Source organism: Notamacropus eugenii, chromosome 5 (assembly GCF_028372415.1).
Source record: "Notamacropus eugenii isolate mMacEug1 chromosome 5, mMacEug1.pri_v2, whole genome shotgun sequence".
NCBI lineage: Eukaryota > Metazoa > Chordata > Mammalia > Diprotodontia > Macropodidae > Notamacropus > Notamacropus eugenii.
In genome coordinates this window covers 311,902,794-311,919,495 of record NC_092876.1, presented here as the reverse complement: position 1 = coordinate 311,919,495, position 16,702 = coordinate 311,902,794, and the positions used below count along the sequence as shown (strand labels likewise).

The 16,702-nt window shown below is 35.0% G+C and overlaps 1 protein-coding gene across 17 annotated transcripts in view; it reads left to right on the top strand.

Moving 5' to 3' along the window:
- CLASP1 (cytoplasmic linker associated protein 1) overlaps window positions 1-16,702 on the top strand; it is a 338,497-nt gene that overhangs the window by 192,042 nt on the left and 129,753 nt on the right. For all 17 annotated transcript variants that reach the window (XM_072613409.1, XM_072613408.1, XM_072613396.1 and 14 more), the window contains 5 exons: window positions 656-748; window positions 4,118-4,263; window positions 9,470-9,605; window positions 13,625-13,695; window positions 14,405-14,464. In XM_072613409.1, the coding sequence (XP_072469510.1) occupies window positions 656-748; window positions 4,118-4,263; window positions 9,470-9,605; window positions 13,625-13,695; window positions 14,405-14,464 (506 nt within the window). The remainder of the gene's footprint in view (window positions 1-655; window positions 749-4,117; window positions 4,264-9,469; window positions 9,606-13,624; window positions 13,696-14,404; window positions 14,465-16,702) is intronic.

The following is a 16,702-nucleotide window of genomic DNA, read 5'->3' as shown; positions in this document are numbered from 1 at the left end:
GTAACATATTTTGAACAAGGAATCCCTGCAGGATAAGAGAGGTAAAGTATATTATGGAAGAAATACATGATCAAAAAAGCTGAGCTGATAATGTGGCAATATTGAAGGTTAACCAATAGGACCATTGTTCTTCATTGGTATCTTTGCAGTGTCAAAAGAATTCCAGGAAAGCCCCATTATGTTGGGTGGAGATTTGTGGTGAACTTAGAGGAAAACTTGGCTTAAGAGTCTCATGGGCAGTCCTCTACAGTTTGTGATCTGCATCATTAAAAAGACTATCCACACTTATGGGATCAAAGATCCATACAATATTGGAGTAAACAAAAACTTAATTCCTTATCACAAATAGCATGGAGCATTTTTACCAGAATTCTTTTTTCTGCTTACGTGGCCAGGAATTTGTTAAATTTTCAGTAGTGCTGTCCAGCAAGGATCGTGACAGGGTCAAAAAACTTAGCAAGCATATATGCAGTTTGAAGACACATATCACATCATTCTACCTCAAACTGGTCTCGTTAGCACTTGGATGTTTTTAAAATTATAATGTTTTATAATTCATGCGTGTTCCATATTCTCATCTTGATACAATGAAAAATAAGCTTTGTCTAGTTATATGAATTGTCTTATAGACTGATTACATTTTTTTAATTTACAGATTTATTCCAGTCGAGATCTTGAAGAATCTATAAATAAAATTAGAGAAATCTTATCTGATGACAAACATGACTGGGAACAGAGAGTAACAGCTGTAAGCTTTTAATTTTGATATAATTGCTTTTTAATCATGCTCATTCATTAAACTTTGCCATTATTAAAAACAAACAGTAACTAATGATGGTCAATATTATTTTCCACTATAAATTACTGTTAAGCTAGGAATGATGTTTCTGTTACGTGTGTGTGTATGTGTGTGTGTGTGTATTAATGTTTCTTCTCTCTTATGCCCACTACATTATAATGTTCTGTGAGTTTTAAAAAGATTGCTAGTTTTTTACAATATCTGCTTTTAGTGTCATCTTTTTTCTGTAAACTTTAATACAATTCAAAACTTTTAGTATCCATTCCCCAGTTTAATTTCTTCTTTCAGTCAATGAGCTAACAAAGTTTTAGTAACATGCAAGATGCTATGTTTAGTAATCCAAAGAAAGGTCAAAAAACCAGTCCCTACTCTCAAGAAGCTCACAGTCAAATGGGTAAGACATGTAAATATGTAGGCACATACAAGATATATACACAAATGTGATGGGGGTATGAAAATGGAAGGCATTAGCATCTTGACTGGGCAGGGGGATAGCCTTCTCCAGAAAGCGGTATTTAAACAATGTTTTGAAAGAATCCTGGGAAACTCAGAGTTGGAGATGAGGGGCAGAGCATTCTAGGCATGGGCGGCAGCCAGGATAAAGACACATAGATGAAATGCAATGTCATGTCAAGGAACTCCTAGTAGGCCAGTGTAGCTGAATCTTAGAGTATATGGCAGGAAATAAGATATATGTAGGCTGGAATGGTAGGAAGGGTCCTTGTTATGAAAAGGTTTATATGCCAAATAAAGTTTATATTTGATCCTGTGGATCATAGGGAGCCATTGCAGCTCCTTAAGTAGGGGGAGTTGACATGTTCAGTTATATGCTGTGGAAAAAGCCCTCTGGCAGCTGAGTGAAGGATGGATTGGGGTAGGATAAATTTCTTTTTTTTTTTTATTATTTTTTTTAATTTTGTAATGTTTAACAATCACTGCCATACAATTGTGATTTTATCCCTCCCCAGCTACTCCCCACTACCCCCCTCCCTCCCCACGACTGCACACAATTCTGTATAGAGGTAGGATAAATTTCAAGGCAAGTAGATCAGTTCTCATGGCTAGTATAGTGGTCCAGATGAGAGATGATGAGAACCTGAACTAGGTTGTGACTATCTGAATGGAGAGAAGTCTATAGTGTTATATACAGAGGATTGCTGTGAAGCTAGAAACAACATAATTTGGCAGCTAATTAGATATACAGGCAAGATTGAAGGTTAACCAATAGGTGAAATTGTGACCAAAGTGAGATTGCGGAATCAGAGGTGACACTGCAATTGTCCTCAACAGTAATAAGAAAGTTCGGAAGAAGAGTGAGTATTTTGAGGGGAGTGGAATTACCGAATTCTGTTTTGGACATGTTGAGTTTGAATTGCCTTCAAACATCCAGTTAAAGATGATACAAGAGGAAATCAGAAAACTGTTACTATCGCTCAGTTAGGAAGACTAAAGGTGGAGTTTTATACATGTACATATACGCATACATACATGCATGCACATGTACAGTCCTATACATGTGTATGTAATAAAAAAGCATTATGTATTATACATGCATATACATATATACACGTGTAGAGACACATTCTACATATATATGTGTACATACATACACACACCTTGTATGTTTATATGTACACATCCTATCTTTACATGTTTACATTCCAGATGTACTAGATATTGCTATAGAGACAAATCTAAGTATTAATGTTTATTTAATATATTTAGTATATATAGAATATTTATGGGTATACTATGTAGTTGAGGCAGTTAGGTGGCACACTAGATGGAGTGCTGGATCTAGAATCAGGCAGATTTGAGTTCAAATCCAGCCTCAGAAATTTATGAGGTGTGAGACCTTGGGAAAGTCACTTAACCTGTATTTGCCTCAGTTTCCTTATCTGTAAAATGAGGATAATAATAGCACCTACCTCCCAGAGTTATTGTGAAGATCAAACAGGATAATACTTGTGAAAGGGCTTAGCACAGCACCTGGCACATAGTAGTTGCTACATAAATGTTAGCTATCATTATTATTTAGGTGTAGGAATTAACAGATAGATATAGATCTGTGTATCTCTGACTATATCTATATGGCCATCTTAGCATAGGTGATGATTTAACCTCATGATAGCTGATGAGATCACTTAAGTAAGATACTGTAGAGTCACTGAAGAGGAGAACCTAGGATAAAGCTTAGGGGTCCCGTGGTTAGGTGAAGAGCCAGGAAAGAAAACTGAGAAGGAAGTCAAACAAATAGAAGGGGATGGAACAGGAGGGGGATGAGCAGAGGCATAACAACTTAGAGAAGATAGAAGATCCTGGAGGAAAAAAAATGAATGACAGTGTCAGGAGCTGCAGGAAAGTCAGTGAAGATCAAGGTTATGAAAAGGTTGTCAGGTTTGTCCATTAAGAGGACAGTTCCAGTTGAATGACAAGGATAGAGGTCAGATTGCTGTGGTTTTTCAGAGAAAGTGAGAGAAATGGAGTTACCATTGTAGATGACTTTTTCAAGAACTTTAACCATGAAAGGGAGGAGCAATGGAGTACAGCAGCAGCGATGGTCAGATCAAGTGACAGTTTTTAAGGGTAAGTGAGATGTGGGCATGTTTGTAGGCAGTAAAAAGAATCCAGTAGACAGAGATAGATTGAAAATGAGAATCATTTCCTACCAAGGTGACTTTTTGATTTCTGACCACACTCCCTTCTATATTATAGATCATTTCCCCATTTTTGATAGTGGAGAAAAGTAGATTAAGTAATTTAAAGAATTTGTAAAAATTGAGCCAATTAGGTGACAAAATAAGGCCACTTGGAGCTCAGGATTGGTGAAGGACTATATTTTACTTGAGCAAAGCTGTTTAAAGATGATTGATCACAAAGATGTTATAAATGCTACCCGCTCTATTATTTGGAGTCAGCTTATCCTTTCAATTAGAAAGCTGTAGGACAGTAGATATTTGTTTTCTTTAAATTCACTTAGTGCTGGGGGAGTGGGGAACAAAACACTTAATTTGCCCCTATATAACAATTCCAGTCATTTTACATGTCATATTGTAAAGCATTGAGCTGTTTTGAAGAGTTTTCTGGGGTTATAGTAGGCTCTGACCATCTGTGGAGTTCTAGCATCCTCTTGTTTCTAAATATATTTAATATTTGGAACATTTAATACCCACTAACATTTAACTACCTGAATTCTTATGCTAATATTTTTTTCTCAGCATTTTCTAGTATAAGTCTACTTACCATTTTTTTCATTGCTGAATATATTCAGTTTTGAGAAATGTTTTATATCTACCTAAATCATGTGTCTTCTGTCAGTTGAAAAAGATTCGATCATTACTTTTGGCTGGAGCTGCTGAATATGATAATTTCTTTCAACATTTGCGTCTGTTGGATGGAGCATTTAAATTATCTGCTAAAGACCTGCGTTCTCAAGTTGTCCGGGAAGCTTGTATCACACTGGGGTAGGAAATGCATTCTTGCAGATTGTTAAATGTTTCATAAATTTGTCTTGTGAGAGTATTCCACAGGATGTTATTTTTGGAATTTCATAAATAGGCCATACCTTAAACTTTGGTTACTCTCCAAGGCTCACATTAGTCTCGCTGTTGTTATGAAGTATTTCTTAATTCAGTTATATTTATGTAAGTAGTTACTTTAATGTTATTTCATGGAAAGAGCTAGACTCTGATAGATTTATTTTAACGATGAAGGAACTTTCTGTGATTTTCATTAAAATGGGATATATGCAGTATTCTAAAATTCCCTTGTCACTTTTTGCTTAACAATTACACTTACTAGTTTAGGTGATTATTATATTCTTTTTATTTCACATATATATTGTAGTTTCCACTTTCACTTTTGTAACCAAATTATATACTACAGTAGTTAAGTCCTCTTTAACCTTAAACCTTCAAGTTACAGCTTTACTGATTATAGTAAGCAAGTTTTACTTTCTATTAATTTATGTGACCACGGAATATAATTTTAGCATGTGTATAAATGACATTTCAATAGTTACCTTGTAATGAGTTTTTTAACTTGGTTAAAACTTTCAATTGATAATCATTTATTAAGCACCTACTAGGTCCCAGGTACTATGCTAAAGGCTGCCCTTTGCACTCAGTTTGTACCTGAAATGCTAAAACATGGTACAAACCAGTTGCTTACCTTCCAAAAGAGATTCTATCAACTATACTGTATAATTTTCTTTGGTGAGATATGAATAATCCTACATTTTATTAAAATAATTGGGCTGCCACCCAGGTCTACAAAAAACGATTTCCCATTCTTATCATTGTCCATTTTCCTGTGTACACCCCTTTTTCTTACTGGTTTACTTATATGTTGTTTTACTTTAGAGATAATGACAGGACAGTCTCTCTTCCTTGCTTTGAAATTTACTAATCTTAGGACTCAGAAAATTCATTAGTATTTTATTTCCTGGTCACATTTACTTTTAAACCTTAGGACTAGCATTTTAAGATAATGCATTTTTATTACATGGTTGGCATTAGGCTAGGTACTGGGATGTAAGGGGGGAAAATGAAACTGTCTGTACCCTCAAGAACCTTATATTTGTTCAAGAGTTGGGAGAGGAGAGAATATGTCTATCTGTAGGCATATATAAAATAATTGGAAAGTTATTTTGGGGAATGAAGCACCAGAAGCTGGATGAATCATACTTCATGAAGAAGATAGTGTTTTAATTGAGTTTTATAGGAAATAAGGGATACTAAGAGGGAGTGGTAAAAAGGGAGTGTATTAAAGGCCTTGGGGGCATCCACTACAAAGACATGCAGATGGGAGATGGAGCAGCTTGTGTGAACACCAGCAAGACTTATCTGCTTGGTTTGGTTGGTAGAGGGTGGGAAGGGGTGTAATATATACAAAGATCGAAAAGATAGGTTGGGGCCAGGTTAGAAAGGATTTTCAAGGCAAAACTGGAGTTTGTGTTGATATAAAAGCAGTAATGAGCCATTGGAACTTATTGGCTAGGGGGATGGAATGGCCAGATCTGACCTTTAGGGATATCCCCTCAACAGCCATATGGAGAGAATGTCTTTGAGACACTGCAGTGTTGGGGGGAAGCAGTTAGAGAATGGTTAATAATAGGGGAGTAGGGAAGAAGAGATGATAGTCTGAACTTAGCAGGCTGTTCTAGGAGTAGTGAAAAGTAGATGTGTTCAAGAGGTCCTATGGAATTGTGACAAAATGTAGCAGCTCATTGAATGTTTAGAATTAGGAAGATAAAGGAATTGAGAACACTTAAGGTTGTGAACCTAGAGACTAGAAGATTGCGTCTGTTCTCAGCTGAAATAAGGAAGCTCAAAAATGGTCAACGATTACTGGAAATTAGAATGAATTCTGTTTTGAACGTTAGTTTGATATGCCAGCATGACATCCTATTTGAACTGAAAGATAAGGGACTAGAGCTAAGAGATGGTGGCTGAGTATTCATGTCTTGGGGACATGTACATGAAAATTGAAATAAAAAGAGTTTATAGAACTCTTAAAGAGAATATATAAGACCTGAGACGGAATCAGAGTTAGTAGGTATGATATGGGTGTTGAATGGTCCAGGGAGACTGAGGAGTAGCAGTCAGCTAGGAGAATTAAGAAAGAGCAGAGAAATGAAGAGCCAGAGAAGAGAGAGTATCCAGATGGTCAGTAGTGTCAGTACTGCAGAGAGGCTGAGAAATATAAGAATTGAGAAAAGGCCATCAGGTTGAAAATGAGTTTATTGGTGCTTTTTGACAGAGTATTTTCAATACATTAATAATTAATCATTAATAATTATTGAAAATTAGGTGGTAGAGATTTGAGAGGTGAGAGGAAAAGAAATTGAGGCAAGAAAGGTGACTTTTTTCTATGAATTTGAGGAAGAAAGGAAAGAGGGATATGGGATGATAACTAAAGGTGATGTGTTTTTTAAGAATGCACATGTTATCAGTAGGGAAGGGACTGGTAGGGAAGGGGAGGGGTGGACATTACAGAAATAGATAAATACTCCGTTGGAGTGTGGTTGCTGGTAAGTAATTGCCCCAGGATCTGAATTAGGCGATAAATTTAGATATTTGATTTTGGCAAAGTTTATAGACTGGGATTATTTATTGAAAGAAAAAAGTCCTCAAGAACAACTTGATATGTATAGTTTTTAAATTGTTTTTATATGTGGTAGAGGTAATTTTAATTATACCCATCTGCCCCTTATTTATTGCAGAGTATTTTCAAAAGATGGCAAAAAATTAACTCTTAGACCATTCATTAGAATATCTATCTGGCTGAAAGGATTATTTTGGTAATTTTAAAACACCCATAAACGGCCTCGTAGCTGTTAAACATAGTCTATCACATCCATGGTCAACCTAAAATCTCAACCATGGCCCAGAGTACTAATGAATTAGCTAATAGTTTCAAAAAGTGTTCATTTAGAAATAACTGTAATCTGTAATGTTGAATTCATCCACTTACAAATCCATGCTATTTTATAATTATTGATCTCTACATTTTGTGAAAAGGGAATATAATAATGTCTTCAATTGGAATGGTGTATAGCTGTGGAATCCCTATTTGTGGATTGGTACTCACCATGAATTTTGTTTGTTTGATTGTTCCTTCTCATTGTGGAACAAGCTGTGTTTTGCAGCAGAGGGCTGGGAAATTGATTGAAGGGAAATGAATAAAGATCAATTTCATGAGATTGCCATCACAAGGGGGCTGATGTGGCTATGGTCCCTCATGTTAGAGTTGTCTCTGAACCTTAGGCATCTCAGGAGAGGCAGTGAGATAAGTGAGTTTTAGAGTTAGAGGACCTGAGTTCAATTCACTGTCTGCTTATGTAACCTTAGTTGAGTCACTTTCCTAGGCTTGAACTAGATGACCTCTACAATCATTTTCAGCTCTCAACCTGTGATTCCTTGTGTCTCTACAGAGTAACCTGTGTCTTAAAACCTCAAGTGCCCCTTTAGAAAAATTTACTCTCATTCAGCCAGCTATAACCAGCATTCCCTAAATTTATGTGTAGGTTTCAGGCCAAAAATGAACATGTGTTTGTTTACATGTCATGACTGCTAGTCATAACTGATTGAATAATTTTTGCTGAGATGCCATTTGTATAGGAACTCCTGATAAGCAGATTCCTTCTATCAATACTTCTTGGATCTGTGACACACATACACACATTCATGACACATACACTTTTAGTTTATTTTTTGCCATTGGTATAAGGAACACTTCGTGTGAAATTTCTTCCACTATTGTAATGGGCAGCTCTTCCATAACTTAGAGTGCAGTGTTAAAGAGTTGGCTGAGACAGCAAGGTTAAATGACTGGTCATCCAGTCAGCACTAACCGACTCTTAAGGCTGCCTGGCCATCTCTGCTGTGCTCTGCTCCCACTGTTTATTTCATTGTCATGACTGCATATGACATGCTCATAATTTAGCATATAAGATCATAGTAGGGTATCATCCAGTAAAATTGGAAGGTACTTTGTAAATCATTTCCGTGAACTCCCTGATTTTATACATAAAGAGACTGAGGCCCAGACTTATATGTTCAAGTTGGGGTTTGAACTCAGGTCTTCTGAGTCTTGTAGTCATTACTTTTTTCCACTAAACCTTACTACCTTTATAGGTAGTATTTTAGTTTATATAATATGAACCCAATTTTATCTGTGAAAAATGTTGGGTAGGGGAAGAAAATAACTCATCCTTGGGCATAGTGCATTGCAGGGGGAAGATAAGGGAAAGGGAATCTCATGTACATATATTATTAAGCTAAGGTGGGGAAAAAACCACAAGTTGGCAGATGAAACCATATTTAAAATGCTTTGTTAATGTATGTTAGTGTTAACTGGTCATACAATTTCTTTCTCTATTGGAAACATTTTGATGTCTCAGTCCTCTAGGTTCTCTTTATTCCTTAACCTAAAACCTTGCAGAATTGCTCTAAAGTGTTGACTTTCCCCATCTTGTTCTGTGACCTGACTTTCTTTTCCTGACTCCAGTAAAGTGTTCATCTTACAGTTTGGGTGAAGATTTTATTCTTCCTTCCAAAATCTTTGATGAAATCTGCTAATTTTTCAGATTTTAGGACAGATATTCAGTCTTTGATTTAGTGATAGTGATGAAACTCATGTAGCAACACATCAGAATTATTTGTAGAGTACTGATTCCTAACTTTAATATACTATATCATCTTGGTAGTTTTCCATTTTTGTTGAAGAATGTCAACTCATGCAGTTTTCAAAATACAATATAACCTCCTTTAGGACAGGGACTTTTCTTTTTCTCTTCTTTCTGCTTTCCTTTTTCCTGTATATTCCCTGTACTTAACATAATACCTGGGACATAGCAGTTGCTTAATAAATGCTTGTTGAATTAACCAGTAAAAATAAAATTACTTTTTTAATTATTCAAAAATAAATGTCATTGAACTGGGAGAATACGTTGAAAGTGGTAAGGTGTGTGATGGTATGGAAATCAGTCATTCAGAAAAAGTTATGTGCTGAAAATGACAAGGACAAGAAATTTTATTTGAATTTAGAATGCTTTTGTTTTCTGATGTTTCTTTACCTCTGTCAATATAGTAGTTGCAACAAATACCAAATAAAAGGCATAGATCTCTCTCTCCCTCCTTTTTTCCCTCCCCTCACTTTTTCTTGAAGGCATCTGTCGTCAGTTCTTGGAAACAAGTTTGATCATGGAGCTGAAGCCATCATGCCAACCATCTTTAATTTAATCCCAAACAGTGCCAAAATCATGGCCACATCTGGTGTTGTAGCTGTCAGGTTAATTATTCGAGTAAGTATGTTTAAGTGTCATGTATATTTTAAGGACTCAGTCTGTGTTAGTTGATGATGGTAACAAAATGAGGTGTTTGTGATATCAGTGGGATATAGCCTCTGGACTTGGTTTATTTAATAGAAATAGAGACCTCACTTGTCACCTTTGTCTTTTTTGGTCACCTGTCCATGAGATTCTTACGTATATTCTGTCATTTTATCCTTACAACAACCCTATGAGGTAGGTGCTATTATGATCTCTATTTTACAGATGAGGACGCTGTGAGAGGTAAAGGGACTTACTCAAGATCACCCAGCTAGTAAGGGATTGAGGTAGGATTGTAACTCTGACTTTCTTGACTCCTGGAAGGGACCTTAGAGGTCAACTTTTTCAATTCCTTTGTTTTATAAATGAGGAAACTAAGGCATCCAGGTGTTGAATGACAAGTAATATGTGGCATAGTAATGTGTGGATTTGAAGGAGATGCCTTCACTGTGCTCTGCTGCCACTTGGCATTGTTTTCTTCCATTGGCTGGTTCAGTTTAAGCCCAATTGGCTTTTCCTTCAGGGCTTCATTTTCCTTTCTCATTCCCCATGAAAAGCAGAAAGAATGGAATGCAGAAAGCTTTCCTTCTCCTGGTGTTAGAGCTAGATCTTAAAGGATACTTACTGCAACATTTGCTCCACCCCCACAGGCCCCTCAAGGCTTCTCAGATTAACCCCAGTCCCACCAGTTTTTTCTCACATGATATGTCATGTTTCCCCCCCACATTTAACTAGTTGGTGATCTGAATGTGCTTCAGTTTCACTCTCCTTTTATTGTTGTAATATATACTTTTAAAACTTTTAACTGTCATGAAAATGGTCTGTAACTAGGCTGAGAGTTGTAAGCTCTCTATAAACGTTATAAGTACTTTATATTTTCTGTATTTATCTGTATCACTGGAGAGGAGCAATAGTATAGTAATTGAAACTTACAGATAATAGTAAAAGACATGATGCTATTTGTGATTTTAAAAATGCAAGCATGCCTCATATATAAGAAAACAGCAAATGTTCAAACGAACGAATGATGATGATGATATATTAGAAGGGCCTGACTCAGAGAAGAAGTGTTTAACTTACATATCTTATTTTGCTCAACTATGTTTTCCCTGCTCAATTGAACAGCATACATGCTTGGTTGACTATAAAATTCCAACCTTAAAAGAACTCATTCTCTAAGTTTACTTTCTCTTTAGCTTATTTTAAGGTTTGAATATTTTTATTTCAAAAGGGGAATAATTCATTACCTTTGTTTAGAAAACTTTTCTTTCTACTTCCTATTCTCTTTTGTGTAACTGTAGGCATAAGTGTCTAGGAGTCATATCATTTGATTCAGTAATCCCCTTACTGATAATATACCTAAAGATCATTAGTTTGTAAAACCGCATGTTTAGAGGTAACATATTTAATTGCATTACTTTTAATTGTTTATAATTACGTGTAATAATATTTTTTCATTGAAAAAAATGCCAAAAATATCTTTAAGTGTTTGGGAATTGAGAATTACTAAATAAATGGTTGTCTTTAAATATTATATAGTATTATAATTAATTAACATTAATTATACACAAACTACATAAAAGGAAAAATGTATACAAACATATAAGATTAAGTGGATAAAGCTGAATCATACATGTAGTTGCCAATAAAATGTTGTTAGATGCATATTTTTGTGTTTTCAAATATAAGTAGTTGTAAATACCTTTTTTTTTTTTGTTTTTATTCATATTAAAAATCATTAACTTTATATGGGGCAAAACAGTAAAAAGGTGTAAGTTCTGTAAATAAACAGCTACCATAACTTAAATTTTAAGCATATATTGATAGATATTAATAATAGTGTATGTTTATGTGGTACAGAGGTATCCAGGTGGGTCACTAGATAAAGTTGTTAGACTTGGAGTCAGGAAGACCTTATTTTGAATTAGCTCTGTGTGACCCTGGACAAAGTTACTTAATTTTTCTTGGCACAAGTTTTCTCATTTGCAAAATGAAAAAATAGCACTCACCTTGCAGGGTTGTTGTGAGGATAGATTGCGGTAATATGTAAAGTGCTTTGTAAAACTTAAAACTGTAAGTTTTAACTGTTGTTTTTGTTATTACTTTGCCACTTAATTGATCTAACGTAAATATTTTCATAAGTCATACATATGCTAGTGCTAGTATATGTGTGTATACATACATACATACATATGTACATTCACACACATATAATACAAATCTGGAAACCTGACAAAATAATTTCTTAAATCTTAATCAGCCAAAAGTTAGATTAAAAAAAAATTTAGAACTGGTGTTTATGTGGCCATCAACAAATATCTACAACTGACATTTTTAAAGTTTACAAAATACTTTACATATACTATTTCTGCTCCTGGAAATAACTCTATGAGGTATTCTTATCTCCATCTAACAGGTAAGGAAACCAATGCTTCTAGAAGTTACGTGACTTCCCTGTGGTCAAACAGCTAATAAATGTTGACTGCGGAATTCAAACCTAGGCTTCTCATGAGCCGAGGGCTCTTTTCACTTTCTCACACTACCACTTGCTTGCAGTGAGTGCTACAGCCTGTTTCAACACTACCATCTTCATGGAATCAAGTCATTTCTCAAGGAAGACTGAGTATCAGAATTCTGTGTGTATTAGACTGTCATCCACAGACACAGACTTTTCTAGGGAATATAATGAAAAGTGATGAGTAGATAAGTATTATTTACTGTATATTTTGGGTTATCATATTTCCTAAACTCACACAAGCCTTTAAAAGAGGGATTCTTAACTGAGGCTCCATGAACTTGTTTTCGTAATATTTTGATATCTGTGTTTCAATATGGAGCAGCAGGTAGCACAGCAGAGAGAGTGTCAGGTATAGAGTCAAGAAGACTTATCTTCTTGAGTTCAAATCTGGCCATAGACACTTATTAGCTGTGTCACCCTGGACAAGTCATTTAACCCTGTTTGCCTTAGATTCCTCATCTGTAAAATGAACTGGAGAAGGAAATGGCAAAAATGTATCTCTGCCAAGAAAACTCCAAATGGGACATGAGGAGTCAGAAATAATTGAAAAATATCTGAACAATAACAAGTTTAATATAATTGGTTTCCTTTGAAACCTGATACATTTTACTTCATGCATTTAAAAACATCATTCTGAGAAGGTGTCCATAGACTTTACCAGGGGTGGGGAACCTGTGACTTTGAGGCCACATGTGGCCTTCTAGGTCCTTGGGTGTGGCCTTTTGACTGAGTGCAAATTTTACAGAACAAATCCTTTTATTAAGGGGATTTGTTCTCTGAAGTTTGGATTCAGTCAAAGGGCCACACTTGAGGATCTAGAGAATCATGTGTGGCCTTGAGGTTGTAGGTTCCTCACCCTTGGGCTTTACCATACTTCCAGAGTCCATAACACAAAAATGGTTAAAGAAACTCTGCTTCAGAGTAACCTACTTTGAGATCATGCTCATTGACTTCACCATAAGTTAAGGATTTCCCTTAGCCCAAATGATACATATCTGTGTAACCCTTGTGCTGGAAGACATTGTATTATACCTTTATATTTGCCCTCATTTATCTGGATTGATGTCAGAAGTGTTTTGTACTTTTTGCTCTAACAGTGCCAGAAAAGGTAAGTTACACAGTGTCTAAGAAGTAAGTATCGTATATAACTCTTAAAGTTTCTTAGTACTAAAACTACTTTAGCTAGAGTTTAAGTGACATGGGTGATATATAGATTTGATTTTTCTTATGAAAATATCTAAAATATTTTACACACAAACTCACTGTTCTATTTCAACTATTAAAACCTTATAAAAATCATTTTACCTCATGTTATCTGTGTACATTTATTATCTCATTATTTGTTATCAGTATATAATTTGTCATGGCTTTTGGCTTTCTGAATAGAATTATGTGTGACAAGTAGACTAAGCAAAAAAAGTTGGATGACTACTTGTGTTTTCAAGCGTCTATATTTGTTCTCTCTTCTTCACAGCATACACACATCCCTAGGCTAATACCTGTTATAACTAGCAACTGTACCTCCAAATCTGTCGCAGTTAGAAGGTGAGCACCAATGAGATTTTCCCCTTATTTTATCTGGTGAAATTTGAAACAGGATAAAAACACAAACTTGATGACTTTTGAAATGTTTATAAAATGCATAGAAATAACTTAAATATGTTGAAATAAGTGCTTTTTAGTTAAAGGATTGTTATAGAAATATTCTTGAACACACAGCTCCTGGGTTTGTATGTTTCTGTTTCCTAAGGCAGCTTCCCAGCTTTCTGCTTCATGACCTTTTCTAAGATCCTAGCTTGGTTGAATATAAAGTTGCTACTCACATTGGTTTTGCTTGAATTAAAATCTAAAGTCATTAACTTTGATTTATATAGCTTAAACAGTTATGTTTTTCTTGTTTTTTATACATTTTACAATGCTTCTGGTTTATGGTGTTAGCAAATATCAGAAAAAATTTCTAGTTGAGAAATTAATGCTGTCATTTGTATATATGCATAGGTGTGTGTGTATACATACATATGCACAATATTATGTCATAAACCTCCCTTCTAATGAGATCACTTCAAAAGGAAAAAATGTAACTATATGCTGCAAATAAAGTCTCAGCTATTGGTAATAATCTGGTTTTTGTACAAATCAAACAAGAAAGGGTCTGTGAAACCTAAATTTGAATCAGTATAGCATATGTATTTGTGTACATTCACTCACACTAAAATTCTTCAAATTATAATCTCTTTTTAAAAACAATTTTTAGGCGCTGTTTTGAATTTTTAGACTTGCTTTTACAAGAATGGCAAACACATTCACTAGAAAGGTGAGCAACTGACTTGATATTTCCTGATAAACTTGTTATTTATATTGTTCTATGTGGTGATTAGGGGCATAAATGGAACTTTTATTCAGTTTAATTATGGTATTGTTATTGCCAGAAATAGTAACAAATTCTATATTATAGCAGTGTCGATAAAGACAAAATTAAGTATTATGGAATCTAATCTCTTAAGACATACTGATTTTTCACCAGCAGTGCACTAATAGATATTTAAAATGTATTTAAAGGGCAAGCAAATATCTAAGCTATTAGAAAATTCTTTGCATTATTTATCTAGGGTTTCAAAATAAAAAGGACAGAAGACCTTGATATGCATTTTTTTTTGTCATTTAGTCATTTTCAGTTGTGTCTGACTCTTCAGGACTTCTTTTGGAGTTTTCTTGGCAAAGATACTGGAGTGGTATTGAGGCAAACAGGGTTAAGTGACTTGTCTACAGTCACACCGCTAGTAAGTGTCTGAGGCCAGATTTGAACTGAGATCTTTCTTTAGTGTACCACCTACCTGTCCCTGATATTCATAGTTTGTGGATTTTAAGTCAAGAATTGTAGGTTTCAAGAAATGAAATTGATGGTAACTGTAACTGTAGAGGAACAGCTCCTGAAGTCTCTCTCTCTCTTCCTCCCCTCACAGAAGGCTACTTTTGTGTCCACTTTGAGCCTGCAGATCAGTGTAAATGTGACCCTTGGGTCACTTGTTCCTCAGTCTTATGTTGTTGACCCATGAAATGGATGAAGACCTAGGTGGCCTGTTTGTCAGATTTAGAGCTGAAAGGGAGAGCTGTACTTTGGATAACAGAATCTCAGGCTATAGTAGGGGGCTGAAACTAATAAAGTGAAATTTAATAAGAATTGATGATAAATTTCCAAATCTGTTACATAGAACCAGAGTAATATGTTGAGATCTAGGGAATATCTTTCACTAATGACACCAACTACCTAGACTGTATTTAGAAAAGCGTAAATGATCTGTAACGTCCCTCTGATTTTGAGTCTATGACTGATTCTATGGACTTTTGAGGACCCTTCCATGTATTATTATTTTCCAGTTAGTGAAACACTCAAAGATTTCAGTTGTAAACGAGTTTTGTTAAAGTAGTATTCAGTGACAAGTCATATTTCCACTATTATTTATGAAATAGAGTAAATGCTCATCCTCTTTAAGGTAATTTTTAAGTGAAAAATTTTCTGAATCTGGTAAAGGATGGGATGATGGTAGGAAGATTTTTAGTGGAGTTCTTTGATATTTTTGAATACTTTGTATTGGTGAGCAACTTGGGCAGTGAGGTAGCTTATTTTTTTCCTTTTGAGAGACAGATCTGGCCAGGTATTTGGGGTGCATTTGAACAAATATATATTAAATGCCTACTTTGTGCAAGGAAATGAGCCAGGCTTTAAAATACAGACAATAATGAAGCACTTTTTCTCCACAAAATGACTGCATTCAGCTAGAATGAGGCAGTTAGTGCTTTTAATGGAAAATAAAGAGCCTCCCCGTGGCCTTGAGAAAACTTAAACCCTCTCATCTTAGCAAAGAATTAGGTACTTTAATTTTACAGATAGAGTGTGACTGTTATAGGAATTATCACCTATTTTACCAAGTAATCAATAATTTTATTGGCTACAGAGCAACAAAGCCCATTGCTGTTGACTGTTCAAGGATTAGGAAGATCTTTCTTGCACAGAGTGCTTTAGTGTGATAATATTTGCATATTAGTGGAGAAGTTAATGTTTCATTTAAATGTATGGTTTTAAAATAGAGGATGATTTATGGTTGGTAAATAACTAATTCTTGGGTGCAAGGTCAGGCAGGGTAGATGCATGCTTTGATTTGGTAAAACTGTACTTATTTGCAAAGATTTATTCGTTTTTTTTTTTTTTAACATGTTGGAATAATCTAGCCTTACCATTTTCTTTTTCTGAATACTTTGAAAAGGATTAAACTTGGCTTCCTTCTCAGCCAGTAAAGGTAACAAAAGAAATATCCATTTATAAAATGGCTATGTGATTTTTTTTAGATTCAGGTGAAAACATCCTTAAGTATAAATTTTATCTTCACTAGGTAAAGCTGTATCCTTTGTTATTAAGAGGATTGCCCACAGCTGTGTTGAACTGACACTATTTTAATCCCATCGTTACTTCCAGGAGACATTACATTGACCACAGAAAAATGTAACCTTTGTTTTTCTACTGCTATAGAACTGTGATTGGCCTGGAAAGCCG